General features: G+C 41.7%; 1 protein-coding gene across 11 annotated transcripts in view; it reads right to left on the bottom strand.

Annotated features, from left to right (window-relative positions):
* The window catches only part of SIPA1L1 (signal induced proliferation associated 1 like 1), a 381605-nt gene that overhangs the window by 91873 nt on the left and 268198 nt on the right, over window positions 1–21534 (bottom strand). For all 11 annotated transcript variants that reach the window (XM_073348513.1, XM_073348511.1, XM_073348520.1 and 8 more), the window contains one exon: window positions 12453–12627. In XM_073348513.1, coding sequence (XP_073204614.1) covers window positions 12453–12627 — 175 coding nt within the window. The remainder of the gene's footprint in view (window positions 1–12452; window positions 12628–21534) is intronic.

The raw sequence follows: 21534 nt of genomic DNA, 5'->3' as shown, positions 1-21534 counted from the left end.
AACAATGAAAAAGCATTCAGTTTTCTTAAAAGAAGACTTTTAATAAAAAAAGAAGTAAATAGAAATAAATAAATCCCCCCTGTAAAATCAGGATGGTAGATATCTACAGGGTAATTAGATTCAAAAACATAGAGAACCCCTCTAGGCAAAACCTTAAGTTACAAAAAAGATACACAGACAGAAATAGTTATTCTATTCAGCACAATTCTTTTCTCAGCCATTTAAAGAAATCATAATCTAACACATACCTAGCTAGATTACTTACTAAAAGTTCTAAGACTCCATTCCTGGTCTATCCCTGGCAGAAACCAGCATAAGACAGACACACAGACCCTTTGTTTCTCTCCCTCCTCCCAGCTTTTGAAAGTATCTTGTCTCCTCATTGGTCATTTTGGTCAGGTGCCAGCGAGGTTACCTTTAGCTTCTTAACCCTTTACAGGTGAGAGGAGCTTTCCCCTGGCCAGGAGGGATTTCAAAGGGGTTTACCCTTCCCTTTATATTTATGACATGCCCGTATATCTTTTTTGAGATGAGGGGACCACATCTGCATGCAGTATTCAAGATGTGGGCATACCATGGATTTATATAAGGGCAATAAGATATTCTCCGTCTTATTCTCTATCCCTTTTTTTAATGATTCCTAACATCCCATTTGCTTTTTTGACTGCCGCTGCACACTACGTGGACGTCTTCAGAGAACAATCCACGATAACTCCAAGATCTTTCTACTGATTAGTTGTGGCTAAATTAGCCCCCATCATATTGTACGTATAGTTGGGGTTATTTTTTCCAATGTGCTTTACTTTACATTTATCCACATTAAATTTCATTTGCCATTTTGTTGCCCAATCACTTAGTTTTGTGAGATTTTTTTGAAGTTCTTCACAGTCTGCTTTGGTCTTAACTATCTTGAGCAGTTTAGTATCATCTGCAAACTTTGCCACCTCACTGTTTACCCCTTTCTCCAAATCATTTATGAATAAGTTGACTAGGATTGGTCCTAGGACTGACCCTTGGGGAACAACACTAGTTACCCCTCTCCATTCTGAAAATTTACCATTTATTCCTACTCTTTATTCTCTGTCTTTTAACCAGTTCTCAATCCATGAAAGGATCTTCCTTCTTATTCCATGACAACTTAATTTATGCAAGAGCCTTTGGTGAGGGATCTTGTCAAAGGCTTTCTGGAAATATAAGTACACTATGTCCACTGGATCTCCCTTGTCCACATGTTTGTTGACCCCCTCAAAGAACTCTAACATATTAGTAAGACATGATCTCCTTTTACAGAAACCATCTTGACTTTTGCGCAACAATTTATGTTCTTCTATGTGTGTCTGACAATTTTATTCTTTATTATTGTTTCAACTAATTTGCCCGGTACTGACATTAGACTTACCGGTCTGTAATTGTCAGGATCACCTCTAGAGCCCTTCTTAAATATTGGCGTTACATTAGCTATCTTCCAGTCATTGGGCATAGTAGCTGATTTAAAGGACAGGTTACAAACCATAGTTAATAGTGCCGCAATTTCATATTTGAGTTCTTTCAGAACTCTTGGGTGAATGCCATCTGGTCCCGGTGACTTGTTACTGTTAAGTTTCTCAATTAATTCCAAAACCACCTCTAGTGACACTAGATTTGTCACCTACAAAAGACGGCTCAGGTTTGGGAATCTCCCTAACATCCTCAGCCGTGAAGACTGAACCAAAGAATTCATTTAGTTTCTCCGCAATGACTTTATCATCGTTAAGTGCTCCTTTTGTCTCTCCATCGTCCAGGGGCCTCACTGATTGTTTAGCAGCTTCCTGCTTCTGATGTCCTTAAACATTTTGTTATTATTACCTTTTGAGTTTTTGGCTAGATGTTCTTCAAACTCCTTTTTGGCTTCTCTGATTACATTTTTACATTTAATTTGGCAGTGTTTAAGCTCCTTTCTATTTACCTCATTAGGATTTGACTTCCACTTTTTAAAAGATGCCTTTTTATCTCTCTCTCTGCTCCTTTGACATGGTTAAGCCACGGTGGCTCTATTTTAGTTCTTTTACTGTGTTTTTTAATTTGGGGTATACATTTAAGTTGAGCCTCGATTATGGTGTATTTGAAAAGTGTCCATGCATCTTACAGGGATTTCACTCTAGTCACTGTACCAGTGGCCAGCAGCTTGCATTTCTTGCACCAGGGACCTCTTAAGTCTTCCATCAGAAAGGAGAAGTTAGCACAGCCAACGCAGACCACAACAGTTGTTCCAACATCATTCACATCCACTCACTCCAAAATTCCACTGTTTGCAGCCCCTGTTCACCTGGGAACTCCTTCCTACACCTCTCAGATGACTTAGCTTCTCTAATGGTCTTCGCTAACAACTTCTTAGCCAAGAGCTTGGGAGTTGAACTGGAGCTTGCAGGAGCACTGAGTCCGAGGCCTAGCAGTGCCTTTCTTTTCCAGTTCTGAGGACTCAATCTCTCTCAGAGAAATAGTTTGCAGCAAGCCTCTCCTACCTTTTGTGGTCTTTTAGAAAAAGAACAACAGTCAGCATTTTTCTAGGATGTGCCCCTCTCCAAAGCAACACCCACACACACCTCAAGTATGCATGGTTCAGCAGAATAGTTTCATCGTAAGAGGGGCAAGTCTTGAGACCAGTTCTGCCATAAAGACTATGCCCTGGTACCACAAATTGCTAAATCTAAAAAGTAAGTCTCTCATTCGCTCTCTCTATAGACATAGATATCTACAGATGTATAGAGATATAGATAAAGATAGAGAGAGTGTGAGTCAGCCAGTATTAGCAAATACTAATACTAACTACACTAAACTAACACTATAAGAACATAGTAATTATTTACAAAAATAGATTTTGGCTTGCACAGTGTGCAAGAGATGTGGGTACTGTCAGGGATTCTTTGTCACGGCCACAGGAAATAAGAGGGACAACTGGACCTACTCTGTCCTTTATGCACTCAGGTGGTGAGAGCATGAGGGGACCTAGGGCATAGGCATGGCCTCAACAGACACTGCTGACCAAAAGAAACCAGTCTTGAGCAAATGGGGCACAAGCACACCAGAAATGAAATACATAGGGATAATCACCCAAAAAAGAAAGAAAAAATGCTTTAGATACTGGACCTTGATAAAACTCTAAACCAGAAGAGAGGAAGAGACATAGTCTTAATAATAATATTAAGATACTAACAGCCAGAGAAACCATTCTTGAAAATAGAGCTTATGCAGTAATAAGTCAATTTTTCTATATTCTTACATATGCAGTTTAAACATAGTGCTTGCTCTGCACAGAATCTACATTTACCAATTTTACGTAAAAATAAAATACTGCATATAAAGAATACGATTCTTGGCATCTTTTGGGACTTTATACATACATAATTTTATATTACATGAATATATCAAAATCAAATCTTAAACCTATTTTGAATTAAGGGATTTCAAAGCTCTCTGCAGTGAAAAAAAACCTACCAGACCCAGAAATAGAAGTTCACATCTGAACACTCAAGTTTTAGAGAAAATGATAAAATTTCAGGGTAAAATTAGATTTAGATACCAAAAGCAAGAACTACCAATGCTGAATATGAATTGTCATAAATATAAAGGGAAGGGTAAACCCCCTTGAAATCCCTCCTGGCCAGGGGAAAGCTCCTCTCACCTGTAAAGGGTTAAGAAGCTAAAGGTAACCTCGCTGGCACCTGACCAAAATGACCAATGAGGAGACAAGATACTTTCAAAAGCTGGGAGGAGGGAGAGAAACAAAGGGTCTGTGTCTGTCTGTATGCTGGTTTCTGCCAGGGATAGACCAGGAATGGAGCCTTAGAACTTTTAGTAAGTAATCTAGTCAGGTATGTGTTAGATTATGATTTCTTTAAATGGCTGAGAAAAGAATTGTGCTGAATAGAATAACTATTTCTGTCTGTGTATCTTTTTTGAAACTTAAGGTTTTGCCTAGAGGGGTTCTCTATGTTTTTGAATCTAATTACCCTGTAAGATATCTACCATCCTGATTTTACAGGGGGGATTTCTTTATTTCTATTTACTTCTATTTTTTATTAAAAGTCTGCTTGTAAAACACTGAATGCTTTTTCATTGTTCTCAGATCCAAGGGTTTGGGTCTGTGGTCACCTATGCAAATTCGTGAGGCTTTTTATCCAACATTTCCCAGGAAAAGGGGGGTGCAAGTGTTGGGAGGATTGTTCATTGTTCTTAAGATCCAAGGGTCTGGGTCTGTAGTCACCTAGGCAAATTGGTGAGGCTTTTTACCAAACCTTGTCCAGGAAGTGGGGTGCAAGGTTTTGGGAAGTAAGTTGGGGGGAAGGACGCGTCCAAACAGCTCTTCCCCAGTAACCAGTATTAGTTTGGTGGTGGTAGCGGCCAGTCCAAGGATAACGGGTGTAATATTTTGTACCTTGGGGAAGTTTTGACCTAAGCTGGTAAAGATAAGCTTAGGAGGTTTTTCATGCAGGTCCCCACCTCTGTACCCTAGAGTTCAGAGTGGGGGAGGAACCTTGACATGGTGGCACAGCGGTGGGATTAACCTGAAATCATTTTGAGATCCAGTTGAGATTTTTTGAACTAGAAATACAGATTTTAAAAAGGAAATTTTTTTTTCTTTGGAAAGAAAGTCCAGAAAGCAGTTGAAACTGAAAGCAGATTGTTTTTTCTCTGCTTTGTGGCCAAGCAGAGACAAAAGGAGATTATCTTTGTGAATTGCAGGTTTTCTTTGCCTGGAGGCAGGGTACTTAACTCCTGCAGGGAAATTCACAGTCTTCCAACCCAGAGTTGTTTTTTTTTCTTTTCTTCCTAAAAGTAAATAGGGGGTGTGTGCTCTACCCATTTGCCTGGAGACAAAAGTGGCAGGGTTTTTTTTTTAGGATTTTGATTTTTTTTGTTTTACAAGGAGCACAGGTTTGAAAAGGAATTTTTTTTTTCTTTGGGCTGGGTAAGCACGTTTCCAAGTAGTTGGAGGTTTTTTACTTTAAATTGGGCCCAGAGCAGAGACAAGGGAATTGTCTTTTTCTGTAGGCTGACAATCACTATCAGAGAATAGGTATTCTATTCCCGCACAGCAAAATTTTACAGCCAAGTTTTGTTTGTTTATTTCTAAACCTCGGGTGTAAAGTTAGTTAAAAACAGAGAGGTTAGAATGACCAAATCCTCAGCTCGACTACAGCTGGAATTAGCCAAATTTCAGGCTGAGGAAAGACAAAGGGAACATGAAAGACAGATAGAACTCATGCGGCTGAAGAAGGAACAAGAAAGGGAGGCAGAACAACACCAAGCGGCTGCTCACAGGAGAACTATGGAAGCGAGGGACAAAGAACTGGAGGAGAAGGAAAAAGAGAGGAAGTATGTGGAGGAGATGGAGAAGATAAAGGCTCAGCAGAATATCCCAACAAACCCTAGTAATCCTTCTCCAAGTACCACTTCCCATCCCAGAAAGTTCCCCACCTACAAGGCAGGCGATGATACTGAGGCCTTCCTAGAAAACTTCGAAAGGGTCTGCCTTGGGTACAATATCTCTACTGACCAATACATGGTAGAGCTGAGGCCACAGCTCAGTGGACCCTTAGCTGAGGTGGCAGCTGAAATGCCTAAAGAACACATGAACAAGTATGAACTGTTTAAATCCAAGGCGAGAGTCAGAATGGGGATAACACCCGAGCAGTCTCGGAGGTTCCGAGCCCTAAGGTGGAAACCAGACATGTCATTTACCCGACATGCCTACCACATTGTGAAACATTGGGATGCCTGGATATCAGGAGCAAGTGTTGAATCTCCAGTAAATTTGCCCTTCCTAATGCAAATGGAACAATTCTTAGAGGGTGTTCCTGAGGAAATAGAAAGATACATCCTAGATGGGAAACCCAAAACTGTAATTGAGGCAAGAGAGATTGGAGCCAGATGGGTGGAGGTGGCAGAGAAGAAGAAAACTGGTCGCAGTTGGAGCGGAGACCAGAAGGGACCACCCCAGACCACACCCTATTACCGGGGGCCGCCCAAAGCCCCACCTACCTCCCAAAGAACCCTCCAGACCCCTTATCGTCCCACCACCCCGTTCTCCAGCAACCCTCCTCGCCCCAGTGACCCGTCAGCTGGACGATGTTTTAAGTGTAACGAGCTGGGGCATGTAAAGGCCAACTGCCCCAAGAACCCCAACAGATTACAGTTCATTGCACTGGAATCACACCAGAGGTCCACAGGCCCAGATACCTCCCAGATACCCTTGGAGCGGAGGGAAACTGTGAGTGTGGGCGGGAAGAAGGTCACCGCGTGGAGGGACACCGGAGCACAAGTGTCAGCTATCCATGCTTCCTTAGTGGACCCCAATTTAATCAACCCAGAGATCCAAGTGACGATTCAACCCTTCAAGTCCAACTCTTTCAATTTGCCTACAGCCAAGTTGCCTGTCCAGTACAAGGGCTGGTCAGGAATGTGGACTTTTGCAGTCTATGATGATTATCCTATCCCCATGCTGTTGGGGGAAGACTTGGCCAATCATGTGAAGCAGGCCAAGAGGGTGGGAATGATCACCCGCAGCCAGGCTAAACAAGCCGTGAGGCCTAGCTCTGTTCCGGAAACTTCTATCAGGACCCAGTCAGAGGTGATGGACCCGGACCCCAGGCCAATGTCTACAACAGCAGTAGTGGATCCAGTCCCAGAGACCCAGACGGAACCAGTCCCAGAACCGGAACCAGCCAAACAACCAACACCAGACCCCGTGCCAGCACTGAATCCAGTACTTGCAACCTCAACACCAGAGGGCCCCACCGAACCTGAACTGGCAGCAGCCGATAACCCTACACAAGAGGCTCAGCCGGAGCCTGAATCCCAACATAGTTCACCAGCGGAGAGCGGTTCACAGTCAACAGAAACAGCTCCATCCCCTATATTGCTTCCAGAGGGACCAAGCCTAGGTCCACAATCCCATGAGGAACTGATGTCTCCAGCATCAAGGGAACAGTTCCAGACCGAACAGGAAGCAGATGAAAGCCTCCAGAGAGCTTGGATGGCAGCACAGAGCAACCCACCGCCTCTCAGCTCTTCTAATCGATCCAGGTTTGTTGTAGAAAGAGGACTTTTATACAAGGAAACTCTTTCTGGGGGACACCAGGAAGACTGGCATCCTCAGAGACAGTTGGTAGTTCCAACTAAATACCGGGCCAAGCTCTTGAGCTTAGCCCATGATCACCCTAGTGGCCATGCTGGGGTGAACAAGACCAAAGACCGTTTGGGGGGATCATTCCACTGGGAGGGAATGGGCAAGGATGTTTCTACCTATGTCCAGTCTTGTGAGGTGTGCCAAAGAGCGGGAAAACCCCAAGACCAGGTCAAAGCTCCTCTCCAGCCACTCCCCATCATTGAAGTTCCATTTCAGCGAGTAGCTGTGGATATTCTGGGTCCTTTTCCGAAAAAGACACCCAGAGGAAAGCAGTACATACTGACTTTCATGGATTTTGCCACCCGATGGCCGGAAGCAGTAGCTCTAAGCAACACCAGGGCTAAAAGTGTGTGCCAGGCACTAGCAGACATTTTTGCCAGGGTAGGTTGGCCCTCCGACATCCTCACAGATGCAGGGACTAATTTCCTGGCAGGAACTATGAAAAACCTTTGGGAAGCTCATGGGGTAAATCACTTGGTTGCCACTCCTTACCATCATCAAACAAATGGCATGGTGGAGAAGTTTAATGGAACTTTGGGGGCCATGATACGTAAATTCTTAAATGAGCACTCCAATGATTGGGACCTAGTATTGCAGCAGTTGCTCTTTGCCTACAGAGCTGTACCACATCCCAGTTTAGGGCTTTCCCCATTTGAACTTGTATATGGCCGTGAGGTTAAGGGGCCATTGCAGTTGGTGAAGCAGCAATGGGAGGGATTTACACCTTCTCCAGGAACTAACATTCTGGACTTTGTAACCAACCTACAAAACACCCTCCGAACCTCTTTAGCCCTTGCTAGAGAAAACTTACAGGATGCTCAAAAAGAGCAAAAAGCCTGGTATGATAAACATGCCAGAGAGCGTTCCTTCAAAGTAGGAGACCAGGTCATGGTCTTAAAGGCGCTCCAGGCCCATAAAATGGAAGCATCGTGGGAAGGGCCATTCATGGTCCAGGAGCGCCTGGGAGCTGTTAATTATCTCATAGCATTCCCCACCTCCAACCGAAAGCCTAACGTGTACCATATTAATTCTCTAAAGCCCTTTTATTCCAGAGAATTAAAGGTTTGTCAGTTTACAGCCCAGGGAGGAGATGATGCTGAGTGGCCCGAAGGTGTCTACTACGAAGGGAAATGTGGTGGTGGTGTGGAAGAGGTGAACCTCTCCATGACCCTTGGGCGTATGCAGCGACAGCAGATCCAGGAGCTGTGCACTAGCTACGCGCCAACGTTCTCAGCCACCCCAGGACTGACTGAATGGGCATACCACTCCACTGACACAGGTAATGCTCACCCAATTAGGGTCCAACCTTACTGGGCGTCTCCTCAAGCTAAAACTGCTATAGAACGGGAGATCCAGGATATGTTACAGATGGGGGTAATCCGCCCCTCTGGCAGTGCATGGGTATCTCCAGTGGTTCTAGTTCCCAAACCAGATGGGGAAATACGTTTTTGCGTGGACTACCGTAAGCTAAATGCTGTAACTCGCCCAGACAACTATCCAATGCCATGCACAGATGAACTATTAGAGAAACTGGGACGGGCCCAGTTCATCTCTACCTTGGACTTAACCAAGGGGTACTGGCAGGTACCGCTAGATGAATCTGCCAAGGAAAGGTCAGCCTTCATCACACATCTCGGGCTGTATGAATTTAATGTACTCCCTTTCGGGCTGCGAAATGCACCCGCCACTTTCCAAAGACTTGTAGATGGTCTCCTAGCGGGATTAGGAGAATATGCAGTCGCCTACCTTGACGATGTGGCCATATTTTCGGATTCCTGGGCAGACCACCTGGAACATCTACAAAAAGTCCTTGAGCGCATAAGGGAGGCAGGACTAACTGTTAAGGCTAAGAAGTGTCAAATAGGCCTAAACAGAGTGACTTACCTTGGACACCAGGTGGGTCAAGGAACTATCAGCCCCCTACAGGCCAAAGTGGATGCTATCCAAAAGTGGCCTGTCCCAAAGTCAAAGAAACAGGTTCAATCCTTCTTAGGCTTGGCCGGTTATTACAGACGATTTGTACCGCACTACAGCCAAATCGCTGCCCCACTGACAGACCTAACCAAAAAGAAACAGCCAAATGCTGTTCAGTGGACCGGAAAGTGTCAGAAGGCCTTTAACAAGCTTAAAGCGACACTCATGTCTGACCCTGTACTAAGGGCCCCAGACTTTGACAAACCGTTCCTAGTAACCACAGATGCATCCGAGCGTGGTGTGGGAGCAGTTTTAATGCAGAAAGGACCTGATCAAGAATTCCACCCTGTAGTGTTTCTCAGCAAAAAACTGTCTGAGAGGGAAAGCAACTGGTCAGTCACTGAAAAAGAATGTTACGCCATTGTCTACGCTCTGGAAAAGCTACGCCCATATGTTTGGGGACGGCGTTTCCACCTGCAAACCGACCATGCTGCACTGAAGTGGCTTCACACCGTCAAGGAAACTAACAAAAAACTTCTTCGGTGGAGTTTAGCTCTCCAAGATTTTGATTTCGACATCCAACACATCTCAGGAGCTTCTAACAAAGTGGCTGATGCACTCTCCTGTGAAAGTTTCCCAGAATCAACTGGTTAAAATCGTCCTTGAGATGTGGAAAATATTGTTAGTCTTTATGTACTTGGTAGTATATTTAGAGATGCATGTGTCTTATTAACTCTGTTTTTCCTAGAGCTCCAGGAAGAAATCCCAGCCAGAGTTTCACCCTAGCTGAGATTTGGGGGGCGTGTCATAAATATAAAGGGAAGGGTAAACCCCTTTGAAATCCCTCCTGGCCAGGGGAAAGCTCCTCTCACCTGTAAAGGGTTAAGAAGCTAAAGGTAACCTCGCTGGCACCTGACCAAAATGACCAATGAGGAGACAAGATACTTTCAAAAGCTGGGAGGAGGGAGAGAAACAAAGGGTCTGTGTCTGTCTGTATGCTGGTTTCTGCCAGGGATAGACCAGGAATGGAGCCTTAGAACTTTTAGTAAGTAATCTAGCTAGGTATGTGTTAGATTATGATTTCTTTAAATGGCTGAGAAAAGAATTGTGCTGAATAGAATAACTATTTCTGTCTGTGTATCTTTTTTGTAACTTAAGGTTTTGCCTAGAGGGGTTCTCTATGTTTTTGAATCTAATTACCCTGTAAGATATCTACCATCCTGATTTTACAGGGGGGATTTCTTTATTTCTATTTACTTCTATTTTTTATTAAAAGTCTTCTTGTAAAACACTGAATGCTTTTTCATTGTTCTCAGATCCAAGGGTTTGGGTCTGTGGTCACCTATGCAAATTCGTGAGGCTTTTTATCCAACATTTCCCAGGAAAAGGGGGGTGCAAGTGTTGGGAGGATTGTTCATTGTTCTTAAGATCCAAGGGTCTGGGTCTGTAGTCACCTAGGCAAATTGGTGAGGCTTTTTACCAAACCTTGTCCAGGAAGTGGGGTGCAAGGTTTTGGGAAGTAAGTTGGGGGGAAGGACGCGTCCAAACAGCTCTTCCCCAGTAACCAGTATTAGTTTGGTGGTGGTAGCGGCCAGTCCAAGGATAACGGGTGTAATATTTTGTACCTTGGGGAAGTTTTGACCTAAGCTGGTAAAGATAAGCTTAGGAGGTTTTTCATGCAGGTCCCCACCTCTGTACCCTAGAGTTCAGAGTGGGGGAGGAACCTTGACATGAATGCAAGGTACTTTAATGAGCTCCAAAAGTATAAGAATCCAGGAATTAAAAACTGAAAAATGTTAACTATCTTGAAGCGTAGCTTGTGCAATATTTTCCTGTGCCAGATACAGTAACATTTAAGGGTGCAGACAACATATGTCTCTGGAAGGTTGTTTCCTTCAACAGTTTCCTAACCACTCAATTCATTTTGCAGATTTATCACTTGGAAATATCTACTCTCTGTATTCATGCAGAATCTGAAGAGCCTGTAGTTCTTATAAAATTTGCATTTAAAAGACTTATCTTTTTGGGATTTGAGGAAAGTGAACTTTTCTCTTCTGAATAATAGAAATACTAGCGCAGTTCAAAGTGGAAAAACCACCACCACCACAAGGGAAAGATCAGTGCTTCACCCACCTACTTAGAGAAATCAAATGCTGACTCCTCCCCTCCCTAGCTTTTTAAGGGGTCTCCCACATGATTTCTCTCATAGATAACCAGGTTACATGACACTGTAGGAAAACTAGGTTACATGACACTGATTTGAGGGAGGTGAATACTGAAAATTCTAAGCAAGTTTTATACATTCAATTTTGACATTCTTTACTGGTTACAGCAAACAGACTTTTAAAGTAATACTTGAGAAGCTGAGTAATTTCATATTTTTAATGATCTCTTGCTCTCACTGCCTGTAGTTATAATACTGGTGATAGCAGAACCATGGCAACAGGACATTTTTTGCTGAGCTGAAGTTTATAAATGTTTTTCTATTTTCATGACTCAATTCCTTATTTAAATTTCCTGTACTGCAAGGAGCAAGATAACGACAGACTTCAATACAAATGGGTTAATCCTAACGTTTAAAGATGTCAGAGTTTTTAAAAAGATTTTAAAATTGAAGAAACACATACAGACACTGTATGGACTGCCTGATAAAAACAGATCTCACTAACTGTATTATGCCTCCTTCATACAAAAGGCAGAATATTTCTTTTACAAATATTGCCACATAAAACAAGATCACCATTCCAACATATTTTATGGTGGAAACTGGTGGCATAGTTGTCATAAATAGTTTAATTTACATAGGCCAACTCAGCAGAAGTCGCTGAGGAGAACAGAATAAATTCAGTAGTAAGGGACAGGACAAAAATACCTAGGGAAGGTAGTTACATAGGTTGGACACAGCATAAAATTAACAGATCAATTTACTAAGGTCAAGAGTATGAACCTGGGTCTGCAAAGCCATTTCAGCATATTCTTCTTCTGGCAGTAACAGATCATTAAGATTATCATTAAAAATTAACAAAAGTTAATAAGGCATGCTCAATGCAATTAATGTAATATAGTTCATTGCCCTGTTATATTAATATTGATTCCAGAGGCTACTCATTTTTTACCTCAAATTTTTGAACACCTTTGCACCGGAGTTTTGGTTCAATGTAAAAGTGAAATGTTTGTTATCAAACCTATAAAAGGCCATGTTGACATAGTTCAATTTACATGTTTGCTTTGTTTTTACTCGTCCTTTGATATTGAACAGCTGTTTCTTTATAGCCAAGAATGTGATTTTTGAAGAAATCTGTTCAGTAACTGACACTCCTCTCATAAGTTATACTTATTAGTCTAAAAAATAATAAGAGGGTTGTCTTACTCTTGGTGTCCAGCTGAGCCCGGTACTTTTCAAACCCCTTGAGTCGAACTCGTTCTCCTAAGAGCTGAAGAAACTCTTCAAAGGCTGGCCCTGCTGACTCATTGTTGTACATTTCCTCTTCAGTGCTCTGTCCACCTTTGCAATACATGATCCCCACTTTCAGCTGATAGCTTAACTACAAACAGAAATAAAGATTCAAGATGTATATATCTTTCAGGTTATATAGCATTTATTCTGCCTGATTTTCTTCAGTCATTTAGTTAGTCCCCTAGTTTACAGACTCAAAAAATACCTAATCATTTGTATAACTTTCTTGCTGATATCCCCGCTGTTTTCTACCATCTTTGCCTTAAGGATGATGAGCATTGTGATTCATAGATTCTAATGCCAGAAAGAACCACTGTGATCATCTAGTTTGACCTTCTGTATAACACAGGCCACAGAACTTCCCCAAAATAATTCCTAAATCATATCTTTTAGAAAAACATCCAACCTCAATTTAAAAATTGCCAGTGGAGAATCCACCCCAATCCTTGGTACATAGCTCCAATAGTTAATTTCCCTCACTGTTAATAAAAATGAAGGGCTGTGAAAGCCCGGGATTGAACCAGGGACCTTGAGATGACTAGGTACTTTTCACCTGAAGATCTCAAATTGCTTTCCACAGGGAAATAAACATTATCCTCCTCCTTTTGCAGATGAAGAAACTGAGGCACAGGAAGGCCAAGTGACTTATTAAAGGCCACACAAAAAGTCTAGGCAGAGGCAGGATAGGAACCAGACTGATTCCCAGCCTTATGCACTATCATTAAGATCACACTGCTTCCTTATGTAGAAGAGTAGCTCATAGTATTTGCTTATCACTGTTGTGAATGTCCATGAGTAGCGTGTTTCCTTGAGCTAGAGGAAAGATCAGAAGACACATGAAATTTGACTGGGTGATACCAGTCCACCACTGTAGGAATGGGTCATTTGCATTAGAAGAGCTTTCCTATGACTAATTTTCAGACAAGCAGCAAAACACAATTACACAAAGAAATTTTTTTAGCATTTTTTTTAGCTATTTCTTTTAAGGGTCACTGTCAATTATTTTTAAGCTATAATTTATCAATTTAGAAGCTTTAACATAAAATTTCTCTCTCTGGCAATTTTTGCTTTTCTTTTTCCATTTGACAATCAGGATGATTAAATATTAAACTCTCTAGCACTGTCAATGTCTGAATTGTCACTGAGTTCATATTTTTGGCAAAAAATTTAGCAATTAGACGTGATTTAAATGAAAATAATATTTACACCTTAGGTAATATCCCCTACCAGATTCTAACAGCTACTAGTAAGATAACGTAGGTTGATTTAGGATCAATGCTACTATATTGTGCTGGTAAAAATACCAGAAGTACCTAACACCTTCGTAACAATGGTATTTTATTTCCTATTTTAAAACCTTTCTAAATAAAAAGAATTTCTACATAACTGCAGAAGCAATATTATTATTAATCAATTTCTCCCCCTCTTAAATACTGTAGTTATTTAATAAATAAAATTAGCTTCTTTCTTCTTACTCAGTATTAATTATTTTTCAAATTTTAACAATGTGGGAAAAGCCCTAACATTTTCACCTACAATGAAAATTTTAGAGCATAAAAGACTTTTTATTTAGAAGCTCCAGGGCACACGAAGTAGTTTTGTTTTGTTTTGTTCTATAGGAGACAGGCAGGAGGGTTTGGATCAATTTTTTCTCCTTTCCCACAAAGCCTACAAAAAACTTGACAACAGTAAGGCTGCTGGTGCGCTGAGACCATTGTCTATTATGCTGACCAATATCGTATCGTTGCATCCTTGTACTCTCCCATTTGTCTGTATTCATGTTGTCTCCTGTCTTATACTTAGATTGTGAACTCTTTGGGGCAGGGACTTTTTATTGTGTGTTTGTAGAGCTCCTAGCACAGTGGGATTCTGGTGCAGACTGGGGCTCTGAGGTGTGATGATAACACAAATACAAAATAATAGCCTTGAAAGTAATTAAATATTACGTCTTTATTTGAGATAACTGGCTCTTTTGCCACAGCTCCAGAGAACCAAACTTGTGAGCTTGCAAGGAGATTAAATGACTTTTTACTCTAAATTGTGAGGAAAAGACTGAGTTCCCCATCCATTTGAGATTTATTTCTTCACATCTAACATTGACACAACAACCCCACAATGAAGTAAAGTTCAGTAAGAGTGACTTCACTAAACATAAAAGTATCGAGCAAGAGTCCATAACCAAATTAGATTTAGTGTAGATTTTTAAAGCTCTGTTATATAGTAAGGACTGTCTTTGTCTGTTACATTGAAACAGGAAATTAATTTTCATTTGAAAGAGCATGCTCCTGAAAGAAAATAATGGACAGAACCTAGTTAACCTTCTTGAGAAGTAGAATGCTAGTACAATGGATTTGTCACTCAGTGATTTCTATTGCTTTACTATGTTCCACCTTGTAGATAGTGAACAAACTGTTTTTTCTGGTCCTGAATGTGGACTGTCCTAAAGGAATGTCTCTAAGAGAACAAGGAAATGCAATAGAATGACAATTTTTCTCCTGATTGAAAATCTGCCAAGTCTTGATGACTATCATTTAATGTGCAAACATAAGTGCAGTATCTTTTCTTTACAATTAAATCAAAATAGGTGGAATATACTCAATTCAGGTTCATATAACTTAAGTAACAATCAATTTCTGTGCAAATATCTCGCAAGATGCTAAAGAGACGGGGGCATACACAATATAAATTATTTTCAGCATTTTCCTGAACATTGAAATGACACAAGAACAGTTTTCCCACTGTTTTTACTTAATATATTACATTTAAAAGTGCTCATCAGTAGCCTATGTTCTCACAGACTTCAATGGGAGCTGGCCAACACTTAATGATTTTGAAAATCCCAGCCTATTGTGTATTTTGTTTATTTCATGTACATTATGGGGGATAGTGAAGCAGATTAGTTAATGGAATACTCCTGGGGGAATTCTGCCCCACTGCACAAGGGCAGAATTCATGTCCCCCACAGATTTTATTTTCTCTGCAGAAAACAGATTCTGCCGGAGAGGCACAGCAGTTACACCTTTTGCCCACCAGGGGTTGCTGTGGCACCAACACAGAGGGCAGCTGGCTCCTGGGCCAGAGTAGTCAGCATCAGATATGGAGGAGAGGCTTCATTCCTCACAGCATCCTGCCTGTGGGGCCAGATGAATAGACATAAGATATGGGGGGATGGACAGAGCAGGGCACATAGGTCTGCTGGGGGTCACAGATTAGGGTTCAGAAGGGCTAGCGTGGGGCAGATTGGGCCAGGGCACACTGGCTAGTGGGGTGACAGCTTTGAGCTAGGGGCTCAATGGGAGTGGATGTGCAGGGCCACATGACGACTTGGGGTGGTGTCTGAGTGGAGGTGAAGGGAACATGGGGATGTGGGGGAGGAGAGGTGGCTAAGTGAAGGTGCAGGGACACATGAGGATGGGGGAGGAGGGGTGGCTGAGTGGGGGTGCAGACACACATGGGGATCGAGGGAGGAGGGATGCAGGGACACATGGGGACAGGGGCAGATATGCCTGACCAAATGGGAGAGGCTAGAGGTCAGCCAGGGTTTGCATGGGGGAGGTTCCTCTACTCCCTAACAATCCCTCCCCTCCATAAAAAAATCGTGTTCCATACCTCTTCCACCCCCAACAACACTCCTGGTTCACTCCCAGGATTTTTTCAAGCAATTACTCCCCTCCCTCAGCTCTTCTGTTACTTGTGACTCCCCTAAGCCTTTGCACTGCTTCTGAGGGGTGTGGGAAATAGGTTTCTCTATTGTAGTTTAAATGAATTATTACTCAAAGTTCTATATTAATATCCCTAGTAAGGAACCTATTTGTCAAAAAACATTTCCTGAATCTCTTTTGTTGTCTGTATTGTTACAGACACAGATGCTGACAGGTATTTTGAAACAAATTACCAAAATAACTGAAACTGGCCTGATTATATTGTGTTATTTTGACAAATAAAACATGCAGAATTTCAAAATATTGTGTGTAAAATTTTTAATTTTTTGGTGCCAAATTCCCCCAGGAGTAATGGAAGAAAGGAAGTAAATGGTCAGCTTAACTGCTTCTGCCAGCTTCCTGCTGGAGTGAAGAGGAGGAGAGAGGAGTCTCTCTTCAAATGTACTGGACTTGTGCCAGAGAAGATTAGGCTGGCATTATGCCAGCTGCTAAGGAAATTCGTGGGACCCACATTTCAGAAGCTCCCCCAACAGGAAAAGTCATCTGAGGATATGAAAAGAAGCTTTGGTTGGGGTGAAAGCTAAGTCCCAGGCTCTTCTGGAGAGTGGATTGAAGAACTGAGTACTTTTCTTGAAGATTCAACTGGATCCTGCTAGAGAGTGATTTTGAAGTTCAGATTGTGGGTGTGTCTGCTGGTTCAACAAAGGAACAGCTTGTTCAGTTCTCCAGACACATTTGGAATCAGACAAACCTGTTTTATGGATTTTGTTAGTGACAGGGTTATCGTTTACAATTCAACAAACATATACAGGAAAGACAAACTAAAAATTAAGTGTTGGTTCTCAGTAAGTTTCGCATTGTCAGCCTTTAAAACCTGGGTAAACAACTCCTTTCTATTTTTTTAACTTGTATATAGCCCATTAAGTCTCACAAAAACCATCCATGTGAACTAGGGATTAGAAGGGTTAAATTTGCAACAGTGGCACAGAAAAAAGAAAAAGCCATTTCCCATTGGTCACATAACAGGTCAATGTCAGAGCCAGGAGTAGAACTCAAGTCCTCTATGACCCATTCTCTACAAGAGTCATTATCATCAATATTACTGGTAGTTATGCACGTTAAGATGGGACACTCAAAATTAAAAATTTGTCTACTTGCTTTTATCACTGGGGGGGGTTAGGAAGGTTTTCTCCTCTTTTTCAGCATTGTACTATTGATAAGGCACTTTCGGGGAGTACTGAAGGCAGAAGAGGAGACTACTATTATTCATATTACCATAGCACCTAGTAGCCCTGGTCATGCACCAGGACCCCATTAAGCTAGGCTTTGTGCAGAACAAAAAAAAAGACTGTCCCTGTCCCAAAGTGCTTACAATCTAAGAATAAGACAGATGGGGAGCACAAGGAAACAATGAGAGAATATTAGTCAGCATGATAGGCAGTTGTCTCAGCACACCAGCAGACTAACTGTTAGTTTTTTTTGTAGGCTCCATGGAAGAAAGCAAGTTTTGAGGAGGGTTTTGAATGAGGATAATGAGTTAGTTTAGCTATTCCCAAGCATGATGGGCAGCATGGGAAAAAGAACAAAGGTGCTGGTTTGAAAATATAACAAGTGGGCAATGGAGGCTGGCATCATGGGCTGATTGGAGGTGGGAGTCAACATCTCACTATCAAATGAGAGATGACAGGTAGGTTGGGGATAGGCTGTGAAGAGCCTTAAGAAAAGCAGCTTATGTTTGAGGTGATAGAGAAGGTGGAACCAGCGAAGGGATGTAAAGAGACGGATGACCTGGTCAAAGTGAATGGCTAGGAAAATGATCTTTGAAGCAGCATTCTGAATGGATATGAGTGGGACAAGACTGCATTTGGTTAGGCTAGAGAGAAGTATGCTGCGGTAATTGAGATGTGAGTTAAGAACTTGAATGACAGTTTTAGGTGACTGGATAAAAAAGGCCATATTGGAGACGTTCTGAAAATAGAATCAGCAAGATTTAACCATAGCTTGCATGTCACTCTTCAAATGTCTTCAATAACATGTGATGACAGTTATTTAATCGTTCCATAGTTCTCATGAAGGAGACACTTAGCCAGACTACCAAAACTTCAAATAGAAATAATCTGCTCTGTGCCTTACTTGCAAACAGGTCATGTCCTTTCTATTTTTGGCTGATTTCCAAAGCTTTTCTCACTGCTACGACTGAAACTTCCCTCTTTAAATGTTAAATTATAAAGACAACCAATAATGTGGACTATTAAGCCCTGTGATAAAACGTTTTGGATAAACAAATTAGGAACAGCTCAGATACTCAGTGTTGAACAATAGCTACTGAGCATGTGTGAATTAATGTACTGAATTATGATTGTCATAATCTACCTAAACTCCCACACTCCAATTCACTAAAAATTGCAAAACCTGAATTCAGAACAACCATCTGCGTACACAATATAAAAGTCTCCAAATATGATTGGATGCTATTTTCTTAGGAAGAGATGATGCTCCAATAGCGATAGTGTTATGATCAGTAGCAGAGGGGTCGCCGTGTTAGTCTGGATCTGTAAAAGTGGCAAAGAGACCTGTGGCACCTTAGAGACTAACAGAAGGTCTATAGTCTATAAGGTGTCACAGGACTCTTTGCCAGTGTTATGATAGTTAATTTAGGGAGCTCACAACTTAATCATAGAGGATTATATAATGTGGCACAGTGAATATGTGGGGGGGGGAGGGATAGCTCAGTGGTTTGAGCATTGGCCTGCTAAACCCAGGGTTGTGAGTTCAATCCTTGAGGGGGCCATTTAGGGATCTGGGGCAAAAATTGGGGATTGGTCCTGCTTTAAGCAGGGGGTTGGACTAGATGACCTCCTGAGGTCCCTTCCAACCCTGATATTCTATGATTCTATGATATGCCTCTGTCCCCCACCCTCTTTCTTAATTCTAAAACATCAAGGCCAAAATGGATAATTTGTGACAGATGCAGCTTAAGTTCAGGGAGTAGCAAATATTAATTTCAATGTTCTCATTTTTAAGAGAGCAAATTTGAATGTGCACATTACTTGGAGTTATACACTAGTTTTATTTTTATAGTGGCAATATGGTCTAATGATCCAAGCATACAATCAGGAATCAAAAACTCCTGAGTTTTAATTTCAGATTAGTTACTGACTTGCCATGTGAACTTGGACAAGTCACTTTACCTTCTCTGCTTCAGTGTCCCCAAGAGCAAAATAGGGATAATGTTATACCAGACCCTTGCTAGAACGCACATCTTTATAATGCAAATTCGGATATAATGCGGTCGCGGCCATGGATCCCAAATTTAAGTACTGTACAGCACAATTTTGAGTACAGACGCGATAAAATGACGGCTGAGCGCTCTCCTGTCGACTCCAGTACTCCACCAGAATGAGGAGCGCAAGTGCAGTCGATGGGAAAGCATCAGCTATTCACGTAGCTGAAGTTGCGTATCTTAGATTGACCCTGCATGGTACTGTAGACAAGCCCTAAGACAATTGCTGTAGGCCTAGAATGCCATACAGATGTAATGGAATAAAAATTTATAGGTACAGTATTTATCTTTAGAAAGATGTCAAAAATGTTGGGAAAAAGGAAGGCTTACTTGATGCAGGAAAAATTGGATGCTATCGAACAACTTAGAAATGGTGAAACCCAGGTAAAGATTAGCAGCGACATTGGCATTAACGAGTCCACCTTTTGTGGATGGCTAAAGAATGCTGACAAGCTCAGAATTTACATTCATAACCTGGATGAAGAGCATGGCCTTCAAAGAAAACGAGCCCGTTTAGCAAATGATGCCGATCTTGATTCTGCGGTGTACCCGCGGTTTGTACAAGAACTGCAGAAAGGCATTCCGATCTCTAGTCCGCTTATAGCGCAAACAGAAAAATTCAGCTGGGAACTTAATGGCGAATTCAGCAATTTTAAGGTGAGTTCAGGTTGGCTATGGCGATTTCAGAAAAGACACCGAATCTCTCAGATTGCAGTTTCGGGAGAAAAAGGCTCTGCTGATGCCGACGCCATGCAGTCGTACCCAGCAAAGCTGAGGGAAATTTTACAGGCAGAGGGTTACTCGGAGGAACCAGTTTACAATGCAGACGAAACAGGAATTTAGTATAAAATGTTGCTCGATAAAACCCTGTCAGAACAGATGAAGGTAAGAAAGAAGGATATAAACAGGCAAAAGATCGCCTTGCATTCACACAAAACAATAAAGTAACAGGCAAGCATAAATTAAAACCATTGTGCATTGGAAAGTCTTGCATGCCTTGGTGCTTTCATCACGTAAATATAAATTGCCTGCCATTTTCATACAAGAAGTCCAAAAATTCCTGGACGACAAGAGAGATCTTTGAACAATGGTCCTTTACCGAATTTGTCCCTTTGTGCGAAAGCATTTGCAGGCAAAACCCTTAGAAGAAAAGGCCGTTCTTTTGCTAGACAACCGTCCAGCGCATCCTCTGGCCGACTCAGAACCCGTGACGATAAAGTATGCGTTGAATACTTACCTAAAAACATGACTTGCAAAAAGCCACTTGATCAAGGTGTTATCGCCATTTTTAAGCAGCACTATCGAAGGAACTTAGTACGAAAAATGATAGAAAGCGAGTTGTCTGTTACCGATTTTCTGAAGAAGTTGACTATAAAAGACTTTTTACATTGGCAGCGATTCCTGGAATTTATTACACGCTGAAACGATAAACTGCTGTTGGATGGTGGGACTGAGAGTCATTTGGTCACCCGCTCCTGGATTTACAGAGGAGGAAGTTGGAAGAACAGACATGGAGTGGAAGCAGGAGCTGTGCCAGCAACTGTTCAGGCTCAGGGTAACTGCTCTGCCACAAAATATTAAGTCCTGGATAAGAGGCGATGATGAAGCAGAAGAATTTTGTCCCATTGCTGAAAGTCTAATAGATGACCAAATTCTTCAGGCAGTACGACTAAACAACATTCCAGAAGCTGAAGAATTGGCCTTCGCCGTGGAAGAAGAGGAGGAAGATGAAATGGACGTCGTTCCAACGTCAACTGTGACTATAGCTGGCTCAGAGACTGCTTTGAGATGATTTGAGAAGCAAGACGTTGAGCCTATAAAAATTATGCAGCTACATAGTCTTTTGCAGTTTGCTAAGTGGAAGCGGCACAGCAGCAAGAAGCAAAAGCAACTCACCAACTTTTTAAAGAAAAACTAGACTAGTTTATTGTAATGTCTACTTTAAATCTAATAAAGCAACACTTTTTTTCTCGTTTATTGTTTCCTTCAAAGTAGGAGTTTATTTTCTAAGATTTTCTATACTTTATGGATGTGACATTTACTGTACACA

This window comes from Lepidochelys kempii, chromosome 6 (assembly GCF_965140265.1).
Source record: "Lepidochelys kempii isolate rLepKem1 chromosome 6, rLepKem1.hap2, whole genome shotgun sequence".
Classification (NCBI taxonomy): domain Eukaryota; kingdom Metazoa; phylum Chordata; order Testudines; family Cheloniidae; genus Lepidochelys; species Lepidochelys kempii.
Note: the sequence above shows the minus strand (reverse complement) of the source record. Positions and strands in the feature narration are given on the sequence as shown.